The following is a 23768-nucleotide window of genomic DNA, read 5'->3' as shown; positions in this document are numbered from 1 at the left end:
TGCTGGCATAGCTGCCCTCAGGGATGGTTTTTTCCTGGCATGTGTCCGGGAGCATGAGGCATTGGTGTGGGCAGGGAAGGGGTAGCAGGGGCTCCTCCAGCCATCCCACTGTAACCCCCCGCCATCACAACAGTGTCTGGTATCTCAGGATCTTGTTCTTCACTTTCTGTGGTTCCCTTGAGCCTTAAATGCCAGCTGGTTGCCAATTCTCACCTCTTTATTTGGTGCATCACGCTTGTCTTTTCTCCCACAACTGCATCCCCAATACCTTTCCCTTCAAAAATGTGAAGTGAGAGCAATTATTTCATAGAATGGTTTGGGTGGAAAGGGACCTTTCAAGGTCATCTAGTCCAAGCCCCTGCCATGAGCAGGGACACCTTCCACTAGTCCAGGTTGCTCGGATCCCCGTCCAGCCTGACCTTGAATGGTTCCAGGGATGGGGCATCGACCACCTCTCTGGGCAACCTGGGCCAGTGTCTCACCACTCTCAGCATAAACAATTTCTTCCTTGCATCTAGCCTGAATCTGCCCTCTTTTAGTTTAAAACCATTACCCCTTGTCCTATCGCTACAGGCCCTGCTAAAAAGTCTGTCCCCCAATTTCTAGGCAGATCATTGAGAAGGAATAAAATGGGTTTGAGGATCATACTATTACTTTAATAATGATGTAGTACTTAGACCGTGCCATGGCTGGAGGGATTCCTGATGGATATGAGATCACCAGTCCCAGGAGATCAGCTGTGGAGAGCCAGGCAGGTGGGGAAACCGTCAGGGTCAAATGCCCACCTTGGTGACAGATGAGCAACCGTCTGACTTGGAAGGAAATAAAAAAACCCACAAGTGGCAGATTTTTTTGTCCCCACCCGGCAGCATGAAGCATCTCCTCGAATGCATCCCTTGGTCAGATGTGAAGTTAGGGTTTAGCATGAGTTTGCTTTGTTTCTTAGTTGGCACCTGCCGTGACGTCGCAGGCATGTTTTGCAAAACGCTTGGATGTTCATTTCTCTGTAAAAATGGGCTGAAAGGTTGAGTGGAGCCGCTGCTGCTGCGGGGGGAGGAGGGACAGATGGATGTGCTCTCAGAGACCTTCCAGCCTCATTCCCTGGGCTTCTTTGACCCCGTGGGCCGTCAGACTGCCTAATTGCATTGGATAAATGTAAAGTCTGTGGCTTTCACCTTGCAAGCCAACTCCAGCGCTCATGCTAAAGCAGAGTGCTCATTGCAAGCTTTTCTATTGACACAAGACGCATTTTTGCAGCAGCCCCCGTGCAACCTCCTGCCGCGGGAGCCCTCTGCCTCGGTCATAGTCGCGGTGAAGAGCAGCCAGTAAGTGCAGCCCCTTGCACAGGTCGGACTGTCCCAGGACGGGCAGGCTCTGGGAGGACAGACGGGTCACCTCCGTGGATGCCACATCTGGGGAGCACTTTAGGGCTGGGGGTGCATCCCAGTCCCTGGTGCTGCTGGGTTTTAGTGGCCTGGAGGAAAGCAGCTTGGGAAGGCAGGCGCGGGACTCGCTGCAGGCACTGCAGCCCCTGCAACTGAATTACCCCGCAGAACAGTTTGTGTTCGCTTCCCAGCCCGTGTTACCTGCCACACGACCGGTGTTTCCCTTCAGCCCGGGCACTCTGAATTGATGAGAGCAAGTAACCCCTCAGGGCCTGTTATAAATTAACCAAGAAAACTTCAGCTCTAAAACATTTACCCTCTTTCATCGCTTACCTGAAGGGCAGCACCCAGCGAGGGTGTCAGGGAAGGAAAACCTGCCTGCAAAGAGCCGAGGCTGCGCGAATGCAATGCAGCTCCTGGGTGACCTGCAGCTGCTTCGGTGCCAGTGAGAGCGGCAAAAATTTGTGGTGTGATGATGCCTGCCCCGGCAGAGCCAGTGTTAGGGGCTTTTAGCAGGGTGCCTGTCTCTAGGCTCCTTTCTGGAGGTGCTTGGCTTGGGCTGGTGGCATCGCTTTGCCTCTTCGCGTTGCAAAGGGAGTGCCGGCTTCAGCCCAAGGGCAATTCCCTCGGTGCGTCTCCATAGGCAGCGAGGAATGAAATCTAAAAAGCCAAATGAAAGAGTTTAGGTAGCACCTTACTTGGTGGGAGAACACAGGGCAAAGGCTGGGGAGCTGAAGCCCATGAATTCAAAGCAGAAATATGGTGCAAATGTTTATCGCTAGAAGGCGATCAGCTGTGGAAACTACTTATCTGAAAGTGTAATTAAATGTTGTTGCTTGAATTCTGGGATGTCTTCTTTTCCTGTTTCCCCTGTTAAAAATATGTTCTGACTGCGCTACGAGTCATATCTGTTTGATTTAGGAGCCTTTGAGTGAAACACGAAAATCTGTGGTCTGGGTTGTTTAAGAGGTCAGGCTGAGCGACTGTAATAATCCTTTCCAGGCTTAAGAGATAATAATAATAAAAAATATCTATCTTAGGAGGGAAAGCGTATCACCCAGTTCTTTTGAGCTGATTTTTTTTTTTTTTTTTTTTTTTTTGTGCTGAGGCTGAGGTGGCTGTTAACTCAGAGAGATAAAGCACAGAGACCTGCATTTTCATTTCCCAGCCAGGCTGACTTGCCACTGTCAGACCTCCACCCACAAGGTGCTGGATGTCGTCTGGGTGCTCCAGACCCACCACCCGCCTCTCCAAAATACTCAAAATTGAACAACATTTGGAGAAGCTGACAGCAGCCTTGGGGGGAGCAATGCCCCAGGATTCACTAGTGCACGGGACAACACATTTATAAAATGAAGAGGGGGAAAAAAATAAGTTTGTAGAGCTCGTGGCTGGGTGCCACAAGTCAATGTGAGTGGTTTTCCACACACTGGAATAAAACCAAGAGGAGACTGAGGGTGACTGGGCAGACCAGCAGAGCATGGGTCATGGGTTGGGGAAGATCGTGCAGAAGTTTGTTCATAGCCTGAGGGTCTGAGTGTCCATTCCTTGTCCTGTTAGTGGTTTTTGGGGGGGAATTTTGGACAGCTTCCAGAGCAGGGTGTCCTCCTTAATCTGAGGCACATAGTCATGGCTGGATAGTCTGTCCAGAAAGGATAAAAGGAGTGTGACCCCCTCCCAAAGGTGAGCCATGGCTCGGTTTGTACCCTCGATGTGCCAGAGTTTCTCCAGCGACGGAGAGCCCAGACGAGGGGTGTTGATTTAGGTAGGTAACCTCTAAGCTTCTCAGTCAAGGTGGAGGAATCCCAACCCTGATTTTGAAGCCCAGAGGGCATCTGCGTTCCATCCGAAACGATTTAGCCAAATTCAGCGGATCTGCAGCAGAATTCAGATCTGAGCCCCTTTCCGAAGCCCAGCCCCAAGAAACCAGGGATTACACCATGAAGAGATGATTTCTCCTGTGGTAAATGGTACCCTGTATTACATTCCCCAGGATTTTAGGCAAAACTCCAAGTGCTTTAACCAAATTGCTTTAGTGCCTCTAGACAGGTGGGTCCCTCTGGAACTGGAAGTGTGCAGGCACGTGTGCAGGGAGTGCTCCCAGGACGATACGGCACGTCGCAGAGCACCGCAGATGGAAGCGTGCTCCTCCCCGCCGTGCATCACTTGCCGCCCCCCCAGGGTTTGCTGCAGCAGCAGCAGCGGATGGGCTGCAGCATCAACATCCCCGGACGAGATTCTTGGTGCGGAAAGCTGTCGGCAAGGCTGTTCAGCGGGGATCCTGGGAGACTTTCTAGGCCACTGCGCTTTCCAAATGACCTTATTTGTTATTTTGCTTCCTGGCAAACCTCTAACCGAGGCAGGGGTGCCTACACATAGTTATTTCTGTGCCTTATCTTGGTAGCCACACCTGAGCTTTGGGATCTGCGGGTTGCAGAGGACCTAACTGTAGAGCAGGACTTCCCTGTACTCAGTGCTGTGCGCACCCAGAGAGCAAGAGATGGCCTCTGTCCTCCACCCTCTACCCAAGGATGGGGAACAGAGACTCAACCAAATGTGTTTGTGACAGAGGCAGGGATGCCCGCTCATTCCAGTTCCTCCCCCAATTTGGTCTGTGGACAGAGAATGGTATTTCTGAGGAAGGAAAAAAACCCACCCCAGGACCTGGCTGTGTCCAGCAGCAGAGCTCTGCTGGGGTTTCAGGAGGTGCTTCCAGACTTCTTTAAACTCCCAGTCTGTGTCAGATATGTGTGTAAGCAGAAAAAAAGCCTGTGCCTGGACCATGGTTTATTCTTCTGTGAAGATAGTTGAGAGGTTTGGGTTTGTCTTGTGCTGGCCAGGGCTCTGGACAGAGGGATCAAAGCTGAGGCGCTGTTGAGGTGGTGAGGATGCAGACAGGAGGTTTCAGGAAGGACCAGCAGGATCCTTCCAGTACTTAAGGAGGGCTTAAAGGGGGCTTGTAAGAAAGATGGGGACAGACTTTTTTGCAGGGCCTGTAGCAATAGGACGAGGGGTAATGGTTTTAAGCTAAAAGACGGGAGATTCAGACTAGATATAAGGAAGAAATATTTATGCTGAGGGTGGTGAGGCGCTGGCCCAGGTTGCCCAGAGAGGTGGTCGATGCCCCATCCCTGGAACCATTCAAGGTCAGGTTGGACGGGGCTCTGAGCAACCTGATCTGGTTGAAGATGTCCCTGTTCATGGCAGGGGGATTGGATCAGATGACTTTTAATGGTCCCTTCCAACGAAAACCATTCTGTGATTTGATGATTCTATGATCCAGGTAGAAATCAGATCCCTTGAGCTTGGGCTTGCTGTCTCCATCTCAGAAGCAACCAGAAGTCTTGATCTTGACAGAGCAGAGAGCAGTACACACACACATGCTGTAAGGGGAAGGGCTGAGTTATATCTCCATGATGGAGAGTAAATCTGACTGCAGAATGAGGAGTGAGGCTGGACCATAAGCAAAATGGTATCACTGTCGTGGGGCCATTTCTAGTTTTCTTTTATATTTCATGGGTTTTTTTCATTTGCTTCCTTGACTCACTGCGGAAAACGTAGAAGTGGGAAGAAATAGCTTAAAAATGAGTGTTGGCATATTTCTGAAGAGTCACTAATTTCTTCCTGTGAAGTCACTTGATAAGCACTTTCCTTTCAAGACTTTGAATGCGGTCCTGCCACTCCTGTAAGTGATGCAGGGCTCAACCTCCGCATCCAGGGTGTCACGTTCCCATCCCGCGATGCACCGAGAGCAGCTTGGCAAGGGGGTGTGCTTTGCTTTGGGAGGTCACAGGAGACCTGTGACTTGGAAAACTGTAGGCAGCTCAGGTGGTTTAGCCTGGCAGACTGATTTCTTGCCTTGGGAAGCAAATAAAAACCACAAATGAAAGTGATTATATGTATTAAAAATGTGTTTTTATATATACAGTGTGTGTGTGTGTGTGTGTGTGTGTGTATAATATGTGTACACACACACATTTATACAATGTATGTATATATTTATACTATCTACCTATTGCTATATCTATCTAGAAAATATTTGGCACCGAGATACATTCTTAGTGAGACCCTTGTAAAACAGCCCTGCCTGCCTTTTTGCTGGGGAAAAGAGGTAGTTAGCCTTTTTCCATGGTCATCTCAGCTCCATCCTCATCAGTTCTGCAGCAGCTCCCTGAAACAAGCCTGAACATCTCCCTCTCATCCTTTCTCCACAGACCTTCCGCTGGCCAGTGGCAAGCAATATTGATGGGAATGAGATCCTGGAGATCCAGGTGTTCAACTACAGCAAAGTCTTCACCAACAGGTGAGAGCGTGGTCTGTCCTTCCCTCCCACCGACCCCCCAGGTCCTCTCCGGTGGGAAGAGGGAGCTCCTGCTTGAGCTGGAGCCACATTCCCGTTTGGTTTGGACTGGATGGTGAGGAAGACATTGGTGATTGATGTCTCCTGGGAAGGGCGAGGAAGCTGAGATGCGATGTGTACAGCTCAGCGAGTGAGGTTGCTAACCACCAGCAAGTAGATGGTGGTCAGTGCCATGTCCATGCCATGGTTTTCCCAAGGTGCTGCCATTTGGTTCAACACAATTTGCATGTCTTTAAGAGAAACTGAAATCTTTTGGTTAATTAGCAAGGTGGAAGTCGATACCTAAATGTAGTGCTTCAGCTTTTGCAAATTCTCCACCTGTTTGTTTATCTTATTCTTGTAATTTTTTCTCACATAGATACTATGGTGGTTGCCATGCCTTATGTATTATGTGCAATGTTATGAGCATTTTTTAACATTTCTTACAGTCTAAGTTTGCCCCCACGTTAATAATGAACACGAGAGAAGGAAATCTTGTCTTTCCCTTCTGTCAGCCTTAGTGTATATTTCCTACATTTGTCCATGTTGCCATCGCAAAAATATGGGAGCATTTCACAAAAACCTGAGTGGCATATGTGAATTGTCCTACAGAACATTTACACTGACATTAAAGAGGGGAAAGGAAAAAAAAGAGCTGAGGAAGAGCTCTTGCTTGTGGTTGGATGTTGCACTAACATTTTTGCCCTGAAATCCAGTGTCTTCCCCAGCTGGAGCACAGCAGGGTCTCCTGAATATCTCCCAGGCACATGTGCATGCAAAAGCTTGCTTCTGAGCCAAAAAAATGAGGAGACAGACAGATGGCATGCAAGGCAGGCATGCTAAATATACATGATTTAAAAAAAAAAAGGGGGGCAAGAAAAAAAATGAGAAAAAAAATTACCTACCTTTGTCTTGCTTTTAAGTAGGAGCTTGAGTAGCAGAAGGAGAGTTGAAAAAACTTGTTTCATTCAGTCGGTTGCTGGGAGGAGGAAGGCAAGGAGTCCCCAGAGTGTCCCAGCCCAGCTGGATGAGTTGGGTGGGGAATGGATGGTGGATACAGGCAGAAGAGTGGTCCAGGGCTTGTGGGGCGATCTCAGCTCTGCCACAGGAGCCATACGTAGTACAAGTCACTCTGAGCTGTGTTCAGACCACCTCCGATAGGCACCTGCATTGAGATAGTGCAGTTGTGGTGGTCACTAAGTTCATGAGTGATGGGCGCATGGAATAGGAGATCTGACTCATTTCTGCAGCCCTGAAGTGCCCCAGGGTCCGTGTGAGAAGGGACTCCTCAGGGGCTCTGGGCAGCAGATGGGTGAAGGGTGCCCAAGACAGACAGATGCAGACCCAGAGATCCACCTCCTTCCCCAGCCAGTGTCAGCTCCAGCCTCTGGAACCTGCTCTTCATGTTGCATCTGTGACAGCAGTGGGTTTTCTTCGACTGGATGCTCCTTCAATGCCTTCCTTCACTTTCTACTCCCCTGGTGTGAGCAAGCAGCCTGGATACTGCCATGAATTTGCACAGGCTTAGTGCAGCCGGCAGCTGGACAACATGAAGGGTCAGAGCATCCTTCCATTCATGATGGCTTGAAGCTTCATGTGTTCATTACCCGGCAGAAGTGAATGAAAACACGCCACCTGAATCAGATGCTTTTGCCCTAACAAACTGCATGTCAGGATGTACCCAATTTACCTCCTGGACAGCAATCCTGCGTGCTCTGCACACAAAGAAGCAATTCCTTCTCTCCCTGTCTTAAAACCTGAAAAAAAATCCACTTGAAAGATGCAATAAAAAACAGAAAGTGGTGTTTCTGTGTCTGGAAGTGAAGAACTGTAACTGTTCCTCCATGGAATTGGGAATTGGAAAGGCCAGGGCACACCAGCAGACTGCAGTGATTAGAGGCTGAGAAAGTGATCACTCAGGTAATTCCTGCCACTTTCAATGTGACCAAAGTCTCTTAGAAATTTCCAAACACCCAACACAAAATAAATATCCAGCTAGTTCAGCCAAAATGCTTAAAGTGCCTTTTTTCCATTGGCGAGTTGCACATGTATCAGCCAGCCAAGAGCCACTTCTACTTCCAACATGACCTTCTGTTTTATCATTTTCATCACTTTAGATATTTTCCTCAGTTTGTCTTTGACACCTGAGGGCCTGGGCTGCTGCAGAGAGGCAGCCTTACCTTTGAGCAGCATTTGCTGATGCTGCAGGGGAGCAGGCTGCAGCCATGTCCCAGTGTCCTGGCTGGGCTTGCACTGCCCAGGGTGAAGCTTGGATCTCTTTATCTTCTGCTGCGATCTCAGCTAGCTCAGCTGATGCTTGCCTGCAGTGCCATTAACTTTATTCCTTATGATTAAAGGATGGCCAGATCTGCAGTGTGCAGGAATCTGGTTCCAACGCCCCATGAGAACTGCCTTCTTCCATCAATTTAGTCCCCCCGTGGTACAAAGAAACCCCCGCATGCCGTGGTTCTTGTCCCAGGGACCCAGGAGTCTGAGCTGAGGCAGCTGGGCTCCCCCGTCGTGGTGTCTGCAGCACGTGAGACCAGGAGCATCTCTGCCCGTTGCTCGGCAGGCATGTTCTGCCCTCGAAAGCTCTTGCACATTTGTGGTCAAAGCACCTCCCAGTCTTGTTTATGAGAAGGCCATTCTTGGCACCTCTCATTGCACAGTGGTTTTTACCATCTCAAATCATCTTTGCAGTTCTTTATCCTGCTAACATTCAACTTTCAACGTCCTCCCTCTAAAGTACAGGCACAGGCTGGATGCATTCACTGCATCTCCCCAGCTCTGCAGACTGAGGATGAAATACATCTCTCTTCCCCCCATCCCTTCTCTGGTCATGCAGTTATGGATGAATTGGTTGTTTATTCGCTGTGCTGGGCTGCTGGTGCACCGCACTCCCTGGAGCTGTCGCGTTCGTGGAAGTCGAGTCCATTTTCTGCCAGCCTGAGGTGCAGATGCTGCTTCTTGGAAGTGCTTTTGGCACATGACTGCCCTTTTTGTTTGGCTCGGACATATCCCAAGGTCCCCATTGCTCTGCGTGGCTGCCTCCACTCTGTCCTGGTTGACTGCTCTGTCAATCTTCACGGTATTTGAAAATTTGATTGTAAGTTATTTTTACATCCCAGTTACTGATGTAGTAGTCATGGGCTTAATAGCAAAATTGCACCGTAGCACTGTCATTCAAAGATGATTTTCAGCTGATGTCTTATTTTTAGAATTTCTCCATTAATCTGCTCTTGTTAGTGAGTAGCACTGGTAGCAGGCAGTGTTAAACCAAACATTTTGTAAGAACCTGCTCCTTTCACGCAATTACCAAACAAACCAACCCCAGAGAAGCAAACCAAGCTTGTTTTGACAGGCTCTATCTCCTCATAAACCCACCTTGAATGTCATTGATTACACTCCAGTTCATAACTGCTTCTCCATTGAATCCTGTACAAGCTTCCCTATTCTTTTCCTAGGATGGCTGCCAGGTAAGCCTGGCTCTCTTTATTCACCCCGTATGAACTCTTTGCTGTGCTGGGATTTCTCTATTATTCCAACTCCGTTAAAAATTGATATCAGTGGATCAGAGGCTGCTGGTTCTTTTGTGCTGATTACCCACAAACTACCCCTGGCCTGCAACAACCAACAGAAATATTTATCCAGCATATTTGCCTATTTTGCATCATTACAGGCTGGAACAGGTGCTGCTGCTCCTGTTTCTGGGGTGCATTTGCCTTGAAATCATAGAATCATCTGACCATAGAACCGCCCTTGCTGCCCACCTTTGCTTTGGGCCACTGGAGCAGCCCAGCCCTGCAGCCCAGCCCAGGAAAGGAGCTGCCATCAAAGAGCCCCTTCAGCAAACGCCAAGCAAGACATCTCCCCTGGCTTTGCCTTGACAGCTGTGGGAAGCAGAATCCCAAAAGGGGCTTCATCTCCTCTTACTGCAACATAGGTGTCCATGGGGAGCCAGGGCTCACCTCAGGTGTCCTTTGAGTCTCCAGCTTCTGGAAGGACCCATGTCTCCTGTAGATCCAAAGTTGCGTCTGCCAGCCCTGAGTTTGTCTCAGACATCCCAGGACATCTGCATGGCAGCAGGTACTCGTGTTTATGTGATGGAGCTGAACCTCTGGAGAGGGGTCTGGGGGAGCCAGGAGCAGCAAGGCATGCCCTGACCCAAGGCAACGTGCTTTGGGCACAAGGAACTGAGGACTGCCTGTGGCTGAAGGATGGGCTGAAAAGGCTGAAGTTCCCTGATGCAGAAGACAACCAGGAGCCCAAAGGAGGCAACGCCAGGAGAGCCTTAGTTCAACCCTATAAGCTGCCTACTGACGGGGGAAGGAGTAAGTTTCAGACCTGAGCATCAGTGGCAGGAATCAACCTGCAGAATAGACTACTCCAAGTCATAAATATAAAGGGATTACCCAGGGATTTCTGTTCAGACTCACAGCATTTCTCCTGCTGGCTAAGAAATGTCTACACCAGGATATTAGTGCCAAGGCACAACCCATGAATCTGGCCCCATCCCACCCCTGGGCAGCTGGTGCTGAGCACCTCCCTCAAGGGAATGCAGGGAATCTGTGGTACAAAAATAAAATTAAAGCCCAGGGTCATAAGCCAGTGCTGTAACTACAGCCCATCCTTCTTGTACAGCAATGAGTTGGAGGAGGACAGACAGACATAAATCTTAGAGAAGAGGGAGAGGAGTGGCGAGAAGCAGAGCCCTGGCGCTGGGCTTTGGAAAGGTGAGCCCCGGTCTCTGTGAATAATTCACACGCAGCTGATTAGTGCTATTTATCAAAGCCCCAGATAAAGGCATGACACCTGATGCAGGTCCATGCTGAATAATGGAGGGGGCCAGTGCTGAGACGTGGCTGCGTGGCTCATTGAGTTGCTTTTGTTTCCCGCCTCAGTGGCCATCAGCATGGAGCTAATTAGCTGGTAAAATAATCCTTTCCTGGCCCCGGCCAGATGCCTCAGCCTCCTTACAGCATCTGATCACATGCTGGCCCCTCGGAGGGGCTGTGGGCTCCGGTGGGTCTCGCCCCTGGGATGGTGGCTGTCCCTTGGAGCCATTCCCCGGCGTGTCTGAGTGCCCAAAGAAAGGGGCAGTGCATGGAGGTAGGGAGATAGTTCGTGAGGACAGCTCAAATGGGCCAGACCAGCAGTGCCACCAGCCCAGAAAACTGTCTCCAGCCCCTGACCAGGTAGGGCATCCCCAGGCTGGGAAACTCTCCCCTCCAGCCAAGACCCATCCAAACCACCCCAGGGATGCCCTGTCCCAGTGCGGGTGGATGAGGGGCAGTGCCAAATCCTGCCCATGGTTAATTTACTAGTGTAGATGCAGACTGAAAATGCTCCACACAAGAGAAGGACCAATAATCGTGGGTCCTACACACCCACCCTGCAGACATGAGATGCTTCATCTGATGCCACGTATCCCATCCTGGAAAGCGGGTGGTGAAGCCAAATAACTGCTGCATGGTGGGATGACCTGGGTAGAAATACTGAGATCCTACTGGAAGTCAGTTCACCTCTGTCCTTTGTCTTCTGGTCCCCTGGGGAGACCTACAAAATACCTTCAAGATGGGTGAAAATTCACAGCATGTGGTCCCACAGCGAAGGGCCCTGGGAGAAGGCATGAGAGAGACAGTGCATGGTGTGAGGTCCCAGATGTGGATTTGAGTGTGTCTGAGCAGGAGAAGACACTACGGGACACGTATGAGTGATGTGGGTGGAGGACCATATGCACAGGAGAGGGCAGAGATGCAAGAAGCAAGTGGAGGCAGCGGCCAGAGCAGCATGCTGTGCTGGTGAGACATCAGAGAGGATGGCTGTGCGGTCCAGAGCCACAGAGCATCATCCCTGAGGAAGGAGGTCTGGTGCCTGCTGCTGCTCCCATTCCTGAACTGCTGGGACAGCCTGGACAAGCCTCTTCTGGGCCACATATTTTCCCTGTGTAGAAAACAAGGACAATACCAGTCAATGACCACATCCCTTAAGGATGAGGAACGCTGTGCAAAAACGAAGGGCTTTTGCTTCGAGGTGGTTTGTTTTCCTCTATGTCACTGTTTTCCTCTCCACGGCAAGAAGCAGTAACTGGAGCTGGGGAAAGGCTGAAAGCCATATTACAAACCCGTCGGCTCCCCATCGGCCTGATGGGTGCTGCAGGGGTGGGGGCACAGATAACATCCCCCTGCAGAAAACCGATACCCAGGGGGAAGAGGCGGGAGCTGGCTCTCCTTACCTGACAGAGAGACAAAGAGACTAATACCAAAGGCTTTTAATACAGCACTGTGCTCTCCAGGATAAAAATAGAGCTTTGTTTTGTCCTTTGTACTCTGGCTTCTCCAGCAATTAAGATCTTTGCAGAATTCAAGTCTTTTGTATGAAACTGCCTCCAACTTGCAGAAACTAGGGTGCTCACCATTTCATCCACAGAAAATAATCCGCTGCAGAATCAGTGTAGAAAGAGTATAATGGAAAAAATTATTAACTCTGGCACAGTAGGTTTCCCCCCTTGTCTGAGTGCCCTCCCTGTGCAGAGCAGCACTCAGACTCTGGGCAGATAGGGAGTTGCAAGAGCTGCGTTTTGCAAACCAGAAGGTGCCTCGGTTTCCTTGAGACAGTGCTTGGACCGCAGCTGAGCAAGCCTTTCTGCTGCCCAGCTTGCTTAAACATTGCAGAGCTCTGAGCTGCAGCCCTTGGAGCATCGTCGGTGATGCAGGAGATTCAGTTCTCCCTAGTTTCTTCCCGCTCAGTGTGGAAGATCCCAGGGATACCCTGAGGTCACATCCAGGGGTCTGTGTCTGACTCACCAGACCACTGGACAAGTGATGCCTCCAGTGCACACATCAAGATGTTATTTTTGTCTAGAGAATTGCTAAAAGGCAGAAAACAATTAAATCTCTACAAATCAAACTGAATATGCTTGCAACCCAGACAAAATGTTTACATAAGATCATGACACACTGGCCTCATGCTTGGTTTGCTTCTGTCTCCATCCGAAACAACTTTTTGGAGTCCCTTCCTAATTTAACCAGTAAGACAAAAAAAAAAAAAAGGATGGGAAGATCTTAGGGCCACCTGCACAACTTAGGGTTTATGTTTGTCATTTTCGCATGTGATTTGGATCCCCAGACTTTATTGTGTGAAGTCCAGACTGCGCAGGTCTCTTGGGGGGGGATCTTACGCCTGTCTTAGTAGTTGGGAGCAATCCAGTAACCTTGATTATCCAAACATCATTAAAACAAGCTTTTCTGCTAATGCTTTCAGCACTGGAAACACAGAAAGTTGCTCTCCAATGCTGTTATAGGCTGTCTTTGCAACACACTGTTGGTCGTAAGAGTCCTTTTGTTTGCGTTATTAACTGTGCAGGAGCAAAAAGGATCCAATAGAACAGACAAAAACTCTGGAACAGCTTTTATATGAGGAACTATAAATTAAGTTAGTCCAATTCAAAAGAGGACATAATGAATAGCCACAAGGTTAAACTGGGGAGGAAGCAGTTATTCATCATCTGTTTCAGTAGAAAAACTTGGAAGACATGAAAACAGACAGTGGGAGGGAGGCTCAGGTCGAAGTAGGTCTTCAGATGATGCTGGGTGAGCTGTGGAGAGCCCCACCACGAGATCTGGTGGATACTGGAAGTTTACAGGTTCAAAACTGAGTGTGACATCTTCAGAGGAGAAAAATCTGTGTGAGTTTATTGAACACAAAGATATCCCCTCTGGCCCCAGGAGTCCTAAGGTGGACATCTTACATAGGCCAGAAGGCTCATACTCTGGATGACAAGGTTTGATGAACTGTGGTCCTTCCTGATGTATCTGGGTTGTCATTACAAATGGATTTGTCCTCCTGAGAGCCCAGGCTCCCCCATCCTCCTGATCCATAGGCTGTACTCTTTCTTTTCATGTTCTTTCTTAAACCAGCACTTTTATTTCTTCTCCATTTTCCATTGCACTTCTTGAGCTGTGGGATTATTCACCTCAGGAAGAAGGTCCTAGTCCAACTTCTTTTCCAGGTGATGCAAAATGGATATGGCAGGGACCAGTCCAGTGAGCAGGGTCTCCTCCCACATACCCCTCCACAAAGTAGGGTGGGTGGCAAGTGCTCCAGTGCCTGACGTTCGTGAAGCCCAGCTTAGCTTCCCAGCCCTAAGGACTGGTGCCTGTGATACACCTGCAGCTGCCCGGACCGCAGGCAGGTGTATCATCTACCTGAAACCTTTCTCCTGCACGAAGCTCCTTGCAATGGGATGGCTGCAGCAAGCAAGTCTGAAGTGTCATTAAGACTTTCTAGCATCAGCTTCCATGGAAGGTAATAGATAGATGGACTGGGTGTGCTTGGTTATGACCTGAGAGGACTGATGTCACCAGGGGCAGGAGCCTGGAAAGGCAGAAGTTTCCATACCATGTCAGAGGTGCAAGCTAATCAGCCGAGATGTCTACAGAGGTATCAGCTCAGCCTTTCTGCGAGTGATACCATGTCATACAACTTGTCCAGTTTTGCAGGCAAGGCTGGCACATGAAAAAAGAGCTGAAATGCTGAGCTCCGTTGGAGGAGGGAAGCTGGAGAGACAGAGACAAGCAGAGTCCAGACTTCCCAGGAGGAGCTGCGAATCATCTTGGCTCACCAAGAGCCAGAGTAAAGCGAGCAGGGGAGAAGGCAGCTGGGATGGCTGGCTGTGCTCAAGTTGGATGTGGCCAGCAAGCGATGATGTGGCTTGTGTAGTGCAAGCTGTGCAGACAAAGAGGTTTGAGCTCTTTCTTTCATTTTTTTATTACTATCTGAGGCAGGCTGGGTGTTTGTCTCCCAAGGGAAATGATACTTTGCTGGCTTTCAAACCCCTTGCTTTTTGTAATGCCAGAAACTCAGGTCCTCTGCCTGGAGGTCTGGAGGAGTTTGTGTTTGGGCACTGTCAGGAGGAGACCTTCTTTCTCTGGACTGATCCCCACCAAAATCATTTTGCATCACCAGGAAAACACATTTCATGGAGATCTCTGGCAGCAACAGGACAATTTCCACCACCCAGCTTTGCCTGCCTGTAATCTGGGCATTGGGTTTAGGTCCAATGGTCAGCAGAGAAAGACCAGAACCTCCCACAAGCATTTTCTCCCCAACTCAGATACACCTAAGGCACGTGGGACTGATTTCCCTCGAGCTTGGACAGTCCCTCCATTTGAGCACAGAGAGCTCAGGGACTAATGGTGAACTGCAGGACAGCAATGAGTAGTTGGGATGGACCCTTCCCCAGGGAGAGAGGAAAATGAGCAATCATCAGCGCATTTTAAACCCAGATGATTTTGAGTTGCATCAGGGCTTTTTGCCTTTGGGGGTTTTGTTTGGTTTTGGTTTGGTCATTGAGCAAAGTCTATTTTGGAGAAAGGGAGTCTTTCAAGATTCCTCAGCCTTATATTTAAGCTTTAAAAGCAGACAGAGCATAGGTGGGCTTCCCCCAAACTGCAACAACGGCCAGATCTGATATCCTTTGGCAACTTGGGTGTCTGGAGGAGGGAAAAAAAAGGAAAAGAAGAGAGCACTTCTGTTATTCTTTACACAAAGACCCAAAACCACCTGACCTGACACCATGTTTTTTACATCAAGGATAGTTTTAAAATGATCTCTGGGCAGAATCTTGACCCCAAAGTCCTCCTTGGAGGCAGCCTGAGATGTTCAGTGATAGCACCTTGGCAGCTCTGCCTCCAGGGTGGAGCAAAGCCCTGCCAGGCAGGAGGTGGGCATGAAGAAGGTTTGTGCAGCAGAGCCATGCAAAGGGGATCGGTGAGCCCCTGCCCTGGACTTACCCTGTCCCAACCTCAGTCACAGCCCATCGGTGATGTGCCGAACACGACTTGGTTGGTCACATCGAGCTGGCTGTGCTTTTTCTCTTTGCCCTGGCGTGGCCCATCCCTCTCACCTTGCAGAGTTCATGCGTGCTGAGCGTTTTGCCTCAAAGCCTCCCCTGCTTCTTCAGATCTGGGTTGGTAAAATTACCCTTCATGGGTTACCATCATTTCCATATAGCTTCTAGATTCATGCAACTGAAAACCCAAGCCCTCCTTTGCCAAAACTGGGTGAAAAGTTGAAAACAGTGATTTTTTTTTTCTAGCCATTGTAGCATTTTCTAGTGTTACAATTTCTCTGTCTCCCAGAACATGAGGACATGCACCAGGGGCTAAGCTGTGGGCAGCTTGCCTCCAAGAAAGGTTTCTTCACTGTGGGACCTTCTTACTTTGCACCAGCAACCCACAGCCATGGCTGTCCTTTGGCTCTGTGATGCTTTGCAACCAGGCAGGACTGGCTGGGAGACCAGAGTTGTGCGAGGGGTCCAAAAATGGGTGCTGAGAAACCAGGGAGCTGCTCTGATGAGCATCTGGGTGAGTTGGTTTGGTCCATGAAGCTCATTGGGGTACCTGGCAGGGAGAGGCAATGGCTCTCTGGGAGCTCAGGCTGGAAAAGCAGAAAGTGAATGAGCTGAAAGGGAGTTGCTGTTGGATACTGGGGGAGCTGCCGGTACATTTGGAAGCTGCCATGCTTGCATTTATGTACAAACCTGTGTTTGGGCAATACTGATAAATGCAAACTGTTTTCTCTCACGGATGTGATGTGATGAGTGCCCTAGAGCTTGGATCAAAATGAAGAGCCTTTTTCACTGTCTAGCCAAATTGCAGCTTCATCTGTAATCATCTGACTCTTTAAGTTAAAGCTTCCTAAATCACTTCCCTCCTAATTACCCCCTTTGCACCAAGCCTGTGCGGTAGGCAAGTCAGAGCTTACACTTGCAAGCATATGTAATTAGTATTGTTTTGTTATCATTTGGATAACCTGGTGAAATGTAGGACACGACAGCAGTTCTATCTCAGCAGCCTCCAGATATTAAAAGTTGCTTCAGTGAATTATCTTTTTTTCAGCAAACCCTTGCAAAAATTCTCATTAAATATAAATAGATTTTCTTTCACCCTTGAAGACAAGTGGAATAGCATAATGAGTGCCAGCAGCCCTGTTGTATTGAAATATATCTTGTCAGGTAACTAATCTGGGATGAGATTACAGATCTGGTTGCTGAAGTGGTAATTTGTCTATACTTAGACTTTTGCACGGTGTTTGACTTGGTGTCACGCAATATTTTGATTAAGAAAGGAAAAATTATGCGGAAATTTGACACGGCAGGTGCTGAAGGTGTTATGCATGTGAACAGTGCTCGGGACCGACTACAGGCAGGGATTTGTCACCGAGGATGCTGGCAGGCAGTGGAACCCTGTGGGGACCAGACCTTGTCATACAGCAGTTCACATCTCCCCGGGTGCAGGGAGCGGTTATGGCTAACAGCACGGGCAAGGATGCCGAGCTTGGGGAAGGCATCTCTAGGGAAGCTGGCAAGGAGCTCCTGCAATTGCTTGGCAGCCCGGGAACAACAGCATTATGTGCTTCAGTGCAGTCTGAAAAAAACATACATGCCTAGTTTCAGAGCCCACTGCTTCAGAAAGGTGCTGGCAAAGTGGGGTTGGTTAGAGAGGATCAGCCAGAGGCATTAAAACCTGAGCACATCTGCCTACCCTGAAGTCAGCAGCAGCTCTGTCTGTTTGGCTTATTGGTAAGGAAAGGAAGAGGTGGACTGATCATGGACCAAGAAGCGGGAATTTGGTGGCCATCGCTCTGGGAACTGACAAATCCACAGGAGTTCATCAAGTCAGCAGATTTTAGCTGAGTAGGGCTGAGCCACTCCTTCATTTAAGCCCCATTGATGGTCCAAAAGATTAGCATCTCCTATGATCACTTCTTTGAGCAGCCAGGCATTGGCCGTGTCCCTGTGCTGCCTGGTTTGCATTGCAAAAGCTCATTAATTCAGGGAAGATGGTGGGGCAGGCATTTGGGAGAACTGCTCTCCCTCCCCACCGTGCCTCCAGGTTGGAGGCTGTGTCGACCAGGAGCCCCCAGATCTCCTCAGCCCTCTTTACAGGTTGAGCAAGGCAGCACTCGGTGTGTCACCTGGGTTGTAGCCAGGGTGCAGGAGTTTGGAGATGCTGCTTTGGGTTGGGGGGTGCGACCAAATCCTTCGGTGTTTGCAGCTCTTGGTGTCAGGGGGTGGGAAGGCGTCCTGGCAGGGGGATGCATGAAGATGCAGTATGGCTGCTCCTGCCTGCCCTAATTCACACACATACCACCCCCCCCCCAATATTCCTGGTTTTGTCTCAGACACTTTGGAGTATGACAAGCATTGAAAGTTTGTTTAGGTGGGGAGAAGGCGAGGCTGCAGGGATAGGCTGTATAATGGTTCAGCACGATAACTATTTATTTATTATTTGCCTGTTTGACATCAGATTACAATCCTGATTTCAATTCCAGTTTTGATTTGGGTCTGACCCAGTTTCTCCATCTATCCTAGTGCCCCACACAGACATCACCAGGGTCCTTTTCTGTCCCAAGCCCCCAGCTGGGTTGGCCATGGCCAGGTGAGGAAGCTCTCCTCTCCAAACCGCCCTGGGCTAACCCCTGCCCCTGCATCCCTGCGATGGGTTAGGGATGATGCATTGGCCTGGCTGACCCTGGCAGGCAGCATCCCAGCATGGATAGGCAAGGGACAGTGCCCAGGCAGCACTTAATTCATTAATTTAGATGGAGCCAACAACTCTGAGTGGTTCAGGAGCAGATACCAGCTCTCCCTGAGGCCTTTACTGTAATTGCAAGTTGGATCCTCCCTTCGGCAGCTGAGCCTTCAGTCCAATGTCCTCGGCTTTTGCAGCCTGGTAATGGGTTAAAAGCAGTGGCAGCCCTCTGCTTTCCCACCCTACCTTGCGAGGAGTGTCTGGAGGTAGGGACCAAACAGACATGCCATGATTTGTCCTTTTGTCACTTCCCAGGATCTGATGATGGATGGATGGAGATGCAACCCCACACACACCCAGAGGCTCTCCCTGGCTGCAGGAGCCCAGGGAGCAAACAGCATCCAAGGGACACTAGCAGAGAAGAGGGGACAGGACTTCATGGGCTGGAGGATGCTCTTAGCAAAGTCAGACCAAGTTGCACAGGCAAAGAACAAAGCATGTCGTGGGGTATGCAGCAGCCCCAGACTGCCCTGATCCAAGGCTTTGAGCAAGATCTAAGCACCGAACCAGCTAGGCTGGGTTTGAAACAAGAGATGTTCCTACAGTCTGATAAAATTACAAGTGACCCAGAAAAACGCCCTCTCTTTCCATCAGCAGAAATGCCAGGGAAGGGAGCAGGGCACTTGATGAATTATGAAACACTTGGAAAGGAAAGGCTGTGTAGACAAGTGCTGAATATTTCATTCCCTCTTTTTTGGCTCTTGCCTGCCAGGGGAAGTGGTTGGGAGGGGTCCGAGGAAGGAGCGCCTCGTCCCAAGCCTAACGCAGGGACATCTTCCCAATAATTCACACACTTGCAGACAAGCTGGCCCGAGGTCTGTGAGCGGAGCTGGGGAGTGCAGAAGCACATAAGCCAGGCTGAAAGGGTTGCAAAGACGTGCCAAGAGGACGGTGAAAGGGCCTGCACCTCACCATCTTCTCAGGAGATGGGGGCATCTGCTCTTTGCCTGTTGCCACCATCCAGGCTGGGGAAAGGCTGCCATGGGGCTAGCACTGGCTCCGACATACCTGCTTTTATCCGCTGCCACGGTAGCGACAGTCTGCAATTACGAGCACTCACAGGCAGTGTGCACCTTCGACTGTAGCTCAGCTGGGGAGAGCATCAACATGCTGGAGATGGACATGATGTTGCTGCAGCCTCTGGGCTTCTCTAAGGTGACCTTGTCCCAGGCAGAGGCAGCACCGCAGCAGGTCAGAGAAGCAGGAGATGTCTGGAAAGTCAGTTTGGGGGGGTCAGGAGGGGCCCCTGGCTGCAGCTGGGGCACATGCTCTCCCAATGGGTCCCTCTGCCTGGGATATCCCCACTGTCCTGTTCTCATGCAGAGATGTCGCCTGACTCTGGGGTCTCCCCCACCAGCCCCAGGTCCCCCCATCCCACAGCCACACTCCTGAGCAAGCACGGGAAGGCTGTGCACAAAGCATCTCTTCTCTTGGAGATGCTTGCACCCTGTCGACTCCTGGGGTTTCCCCCACACACACACTCTTTTTGCTATTTATTTTGACAGGGCCAGATCCAGGTGCTCTCAAGGAGAACCACCATACGGGTGTGTGGCTGCTGCTATGCCATAAAGCCTTGAGCACACAAACTGCCGCAGCTCTCATACCCCTCCTGGCAAAGCCACAACAGCTAGACTGGAGAAACACCCCAGTTACTCCTCTTTCTAAGGTGGCATTGATATCAAGACATGACATGTTGTGAGATGGGCTGAACAGCTGCCAGCTGGGGCAGGGGTCTTCATTAACTGTAAAGCACCAGGGAAATGCACATGCATTGTTGCTGCTATGAAGCAGAGCCACGCTCTTTCAGACCAGCCTCTCCTGTGCCCTGGCCCACCACCACCAGCAAGGGGATTTAGAGGACCCAGAAGAGCCCCTCATTTGCCCAGTGTATGCTCTAGGATACCTTTAGGTATTTCCCATGGAATGGAGCTCCTTGGAGGCACCAATTCATTGCAAAGTCTTGTCATGACTCATGTAAGACTTCAGTTGTTTCCTTGGTGAGGTCAACACCACCAGCCATCAGCTGAAACTACTACCACCACCATCAATGAACCCTCAACTGACTAGTGCCTGGAGCATGCAACCTGCAGGGAGAGGAGGGAGCAGGGCTTGGCTGGTCTGGTGGAGAGGAGACCAAGAGACCACCTAACAGCAGCCTGCAGCTACTTGAAGGGGAGTTGCAGAGATGACAGTAGTGACAGGTGAAGTAACAAGGAGCAACAGGCACAGATTGTGGCTTGAGAGGTTCAGGTTGGATATCAGGAAAATATTATTCTGCAGGATGGTGAAGCCTCAACAGGTCAGCAAAGAGGTGGGGGAATCTCCATCCATGGAGGTTTTTGAAGCTTGGTTAGATGAAGCCATGGCCAAATTCATCTAGAGTTGGTGATGGTCTTGCTCAATGCAGGAGGTCCCTTCCACCCATCGGGTCTGTGATTCAGACATGTTGGCCCTTGAACAAAAAGCTCTGCATTCTGCTGCGAGATCCCTCAGAAGAAGTTTCAGCTCTGCACTGATTTGCTGTTGAAGCAGCAGCTGTGAGCGCTGGGCTGCAGCAGATTTCAGATGGGAAACCGAGAGATGTTCAGGCAAGGAGAAATGGATACAGGCACATCCTACCCCCTGCAATTGCAAAAATAAGGCAAGGCAGCTTGAAACCACTTTAGAGCAGCCTCCTCAGCTTAAGTAGAAAGCAGAAGTGCCCAAAGCTGCGGTACTGCAGTCTCACTGGTGTTCATCCTCCATCAGCCTGAGGATACTGAAGTGGAAGGTTGACTGCAGTCTCATGTAAATCAGCTTTTCTAGAGCATTAAATTGATCAAGAAAATTCAGTTATCTGTCTGAACCTGGTGAACACACTTCTGGTGTCAGACACATGCCTGGTTTATGGTAGCTAAGCAAGCTACCACACAACAGCTGAGCTTTGAAGAATCTCCACATACTCATAGCCCACTGCAAAGACAAGCAAAAGCCTCCCTCTTCCTCAGTCCCACAGACATCATACCATGTCCCTCGGCAAAGGAGCACACCTTGTCTTGAAACCATGGCTCTTCCCTGAGGGTAACTCAGTAAACTAGAGGAGCTGGGAGGGAGCCTGAGCCCGGGGTAAGTTCTCCAGAGATCAGGCTGGTTCCAGGTCATTTTGCACCTCCCATCACAGTAGTAAGGACTTTCCTCATGACTGAGGGGTGTTCCCCCTTACAGACACATCTGCCATCGCTCTGTCCGTGCAAGAAGCTTTCTGTTCCTTCATCATGTCACCCTGGGGCAATATGTATCCATGGGCCAGAGGTACCTGAGTCCACCTTGATCTAAGAGGAGCAGAGAAGCCACCACCACAGCTTAGAGCTGTGTGGCATTTCCAAGGGGATTTATTTTTATGATGTGCCATGAGCAAACAGGTTAAATAATACCAACACCTACAAACACATGTAAGAGTAAGAGCTGCACGGTGTGTTACCAGCTAAGCCTAGCAACCTTCACAGGCAAATCTAACTCATCAGCAACTGTGCTAAAATAACTTTATTTCAGAGCTCAAGCCACAAGAGCATCCCTCCAAACTGACCTGCTGAAATCAAATCCAGCCATAGGCAGAGGACAGCCCTCCAGAGCCCTGCAACAGAGTCTGTGCTCAAATCCTGAGAGATAAAGCACAGACTTCTCTCAAGGAAGCCTTTCCAAAACAAGAGAGCTGCAAACAGCAAATAACATTATTTCACAAATCCTGAAATCCAGGCTGATACAACAGCCTTTTCCCCCTGACAAGCCCATCTCAGAGAAGAAGCAGGTCTCCATGGGAGGTGATGATGCATTATTCATTGTGCATGAAGCAATACGAAGCACACAAAGAAAAGGTGTTCACGTTCAATGCCCAACAGGGCACCTTGGGGATGGAGCTAAAGGAGCTCAGTGCTGGGATCTACCTGCACACAGCACATGGGAGCTGAGGAGGGGAGGTGAAGGTCCTGCAGGGAAGGGCCCTATCCTGCACAGCACACCATGGCAGGTCTGCCATGGCTCTCCTTTGCTCCTGGAGCATCAAGCACCACCAGCAAGCTACAGCAGGACCCATCAGAGGTTTGTTGGAAAGCAAGACCTCCCTGCTGCTGCAAGTCAGACAGAGCTAGATAAGTAGATGAGCAACAGTAAGGTCATTGTTCTGTTTTCCTCAGGGAGTTTATTAATTTCCTCATGTAGCTTATTATTATGAGTGGTGTGCAGTGGGATAACTACACAGCACAGTTTGATTTCTTTGGTCAGAGAAACACCCACGGCAATACTGTCTGATCCCCATGCCTGCAGGTGTGTGCACAAGGGGACACAGGGACCATGCAAAGACAGGTCATTTGAGCGGGGAAGTTAAAAAAGAGGGTTGGCAGCGGCAGGACCCAGGCAAATCAAGCCCCAAAGCCAATGAAGACCCCAGGGAGCTGAGCAGGGCTGAGCAGACCCTGCTCTTCCATCCAGCATTGTGCTGCATTTCAGAGGGTGCTTCAAAGCATAAGGGGATGGCTTGAGAGCTGAGAAGGATAACCGCATCCTCAGCTCTGCCACAGACCAACCTAGGGTAAATCTGCTAACCCTGCTTTTACCTTGGGTGTCCAGGCACAGCATCGGGTGCTTGTGTTACACAGGGGCAGAGGCAGGAGAGGAGCCTTCGCTATCCCACCACATAGCACAGGGAGTTCTTGTCTCCCCCCCTGAAACCACATCTTAATAAATCAGCATCGCAGTAAGCGATGCCTTAAGGTTTGCAAGGAAGTAGTTCAATCAGCAGCAGCTTTCTCACTGGCCCCAGCTGGCTGAGCACTGCAGGCATATTCCCGATGTGCCATATAATATTTTCACTGTCATCTGGGATTACAGCACTGGAGGTGACATGCAAGGCAGATGGGGTAAGGCAGCTCCGCATTCACTGTTTCAGGGCTTTTTCTGCATCAGGAGTCACTTGTTGATTCATAGCTGGCTCTTCTCAGGCTGGGAAGGTCCCTCTGGTGCCACAGCAGAACATGAAGAACATAAAGCCACAGCTCCTTGACAAGCCATGAGCTGGCAAATAAGTAATGACTTCTATTAGAGAGCGCCAGGCTTCTCCACTCTCTGTGGTATCTATTTGGACCTGTGATTTAACAAATGTGGCTGCTTTCAGTGCACACAGTGCTGCACTCCCTGGCTGGCTGCAGCGAGCCCAGGCAAGAGCCACTAAGAGCAATTTGATGCCTTCAGTCTGCTCATCTTGGGGGATTTTAGGTGGTGATCAGATGCTCGGAGGGGGAATGGCCATGGTGGTTGGAAGGTGTTATATGCCCTCACCTCAGTGTTCATCTCAGCCCATGGTGAGAGTCAGCAGACGCAGGTCGGGTGGGAGAGATGCGAGTCCTCCTCCTCTGTCCTGTGCAGAGTCAGGCAGGCTGCTCGGTGCAGCAGTGGGGTTGGAGAAAGCAGCTT

The 23768-nt window shown here is 49.9% G+C and overlaps 1 protein-coding gene across 22 annotated transcripts in view; it reads left to right on the top strand.

Moving 5' to 3' along the window:
• Nucleotides 1-23768, top strand: part of OTOF (otoferlin) — a 106998-nt gene that overhangs the window by 12089 nt on the left and 71141 nt on the right. For all 22 annotated transcript variants that reach the window (XM_069805432.1, XM_069805420.1, XM_069805415.1 and 19 more), the window contains exon 3: nt 5600-5688. In XM_069805432.1, coding sequence (XP_069661533.1) covers nt 5600-5688 — 89 coding nt within the window. The remainder of the gene's footprint in view (nt 1-5599; nt 5689-23768) is intronic.

Source organism: Haliaeetus albicilla, chromosome 18, assembly GCF_947461875.1.
Source record: "Haliaeetus albicilla chromosome 18, bHalAlb1.1, whole genome shotgun sequence".
Classification (NCBI taxonomy): Eukaryota; Metazoa; Chordata; class Aves; order Accipitriformes; family Accipitridae; genus Haliaeetus; species Haliaeetus albicilla.
The sequence above is the reverse complement of the archived record's forward strand: the minus strand, read 5'-3'. Positions and strand labels throughout refer to the sequence as shown.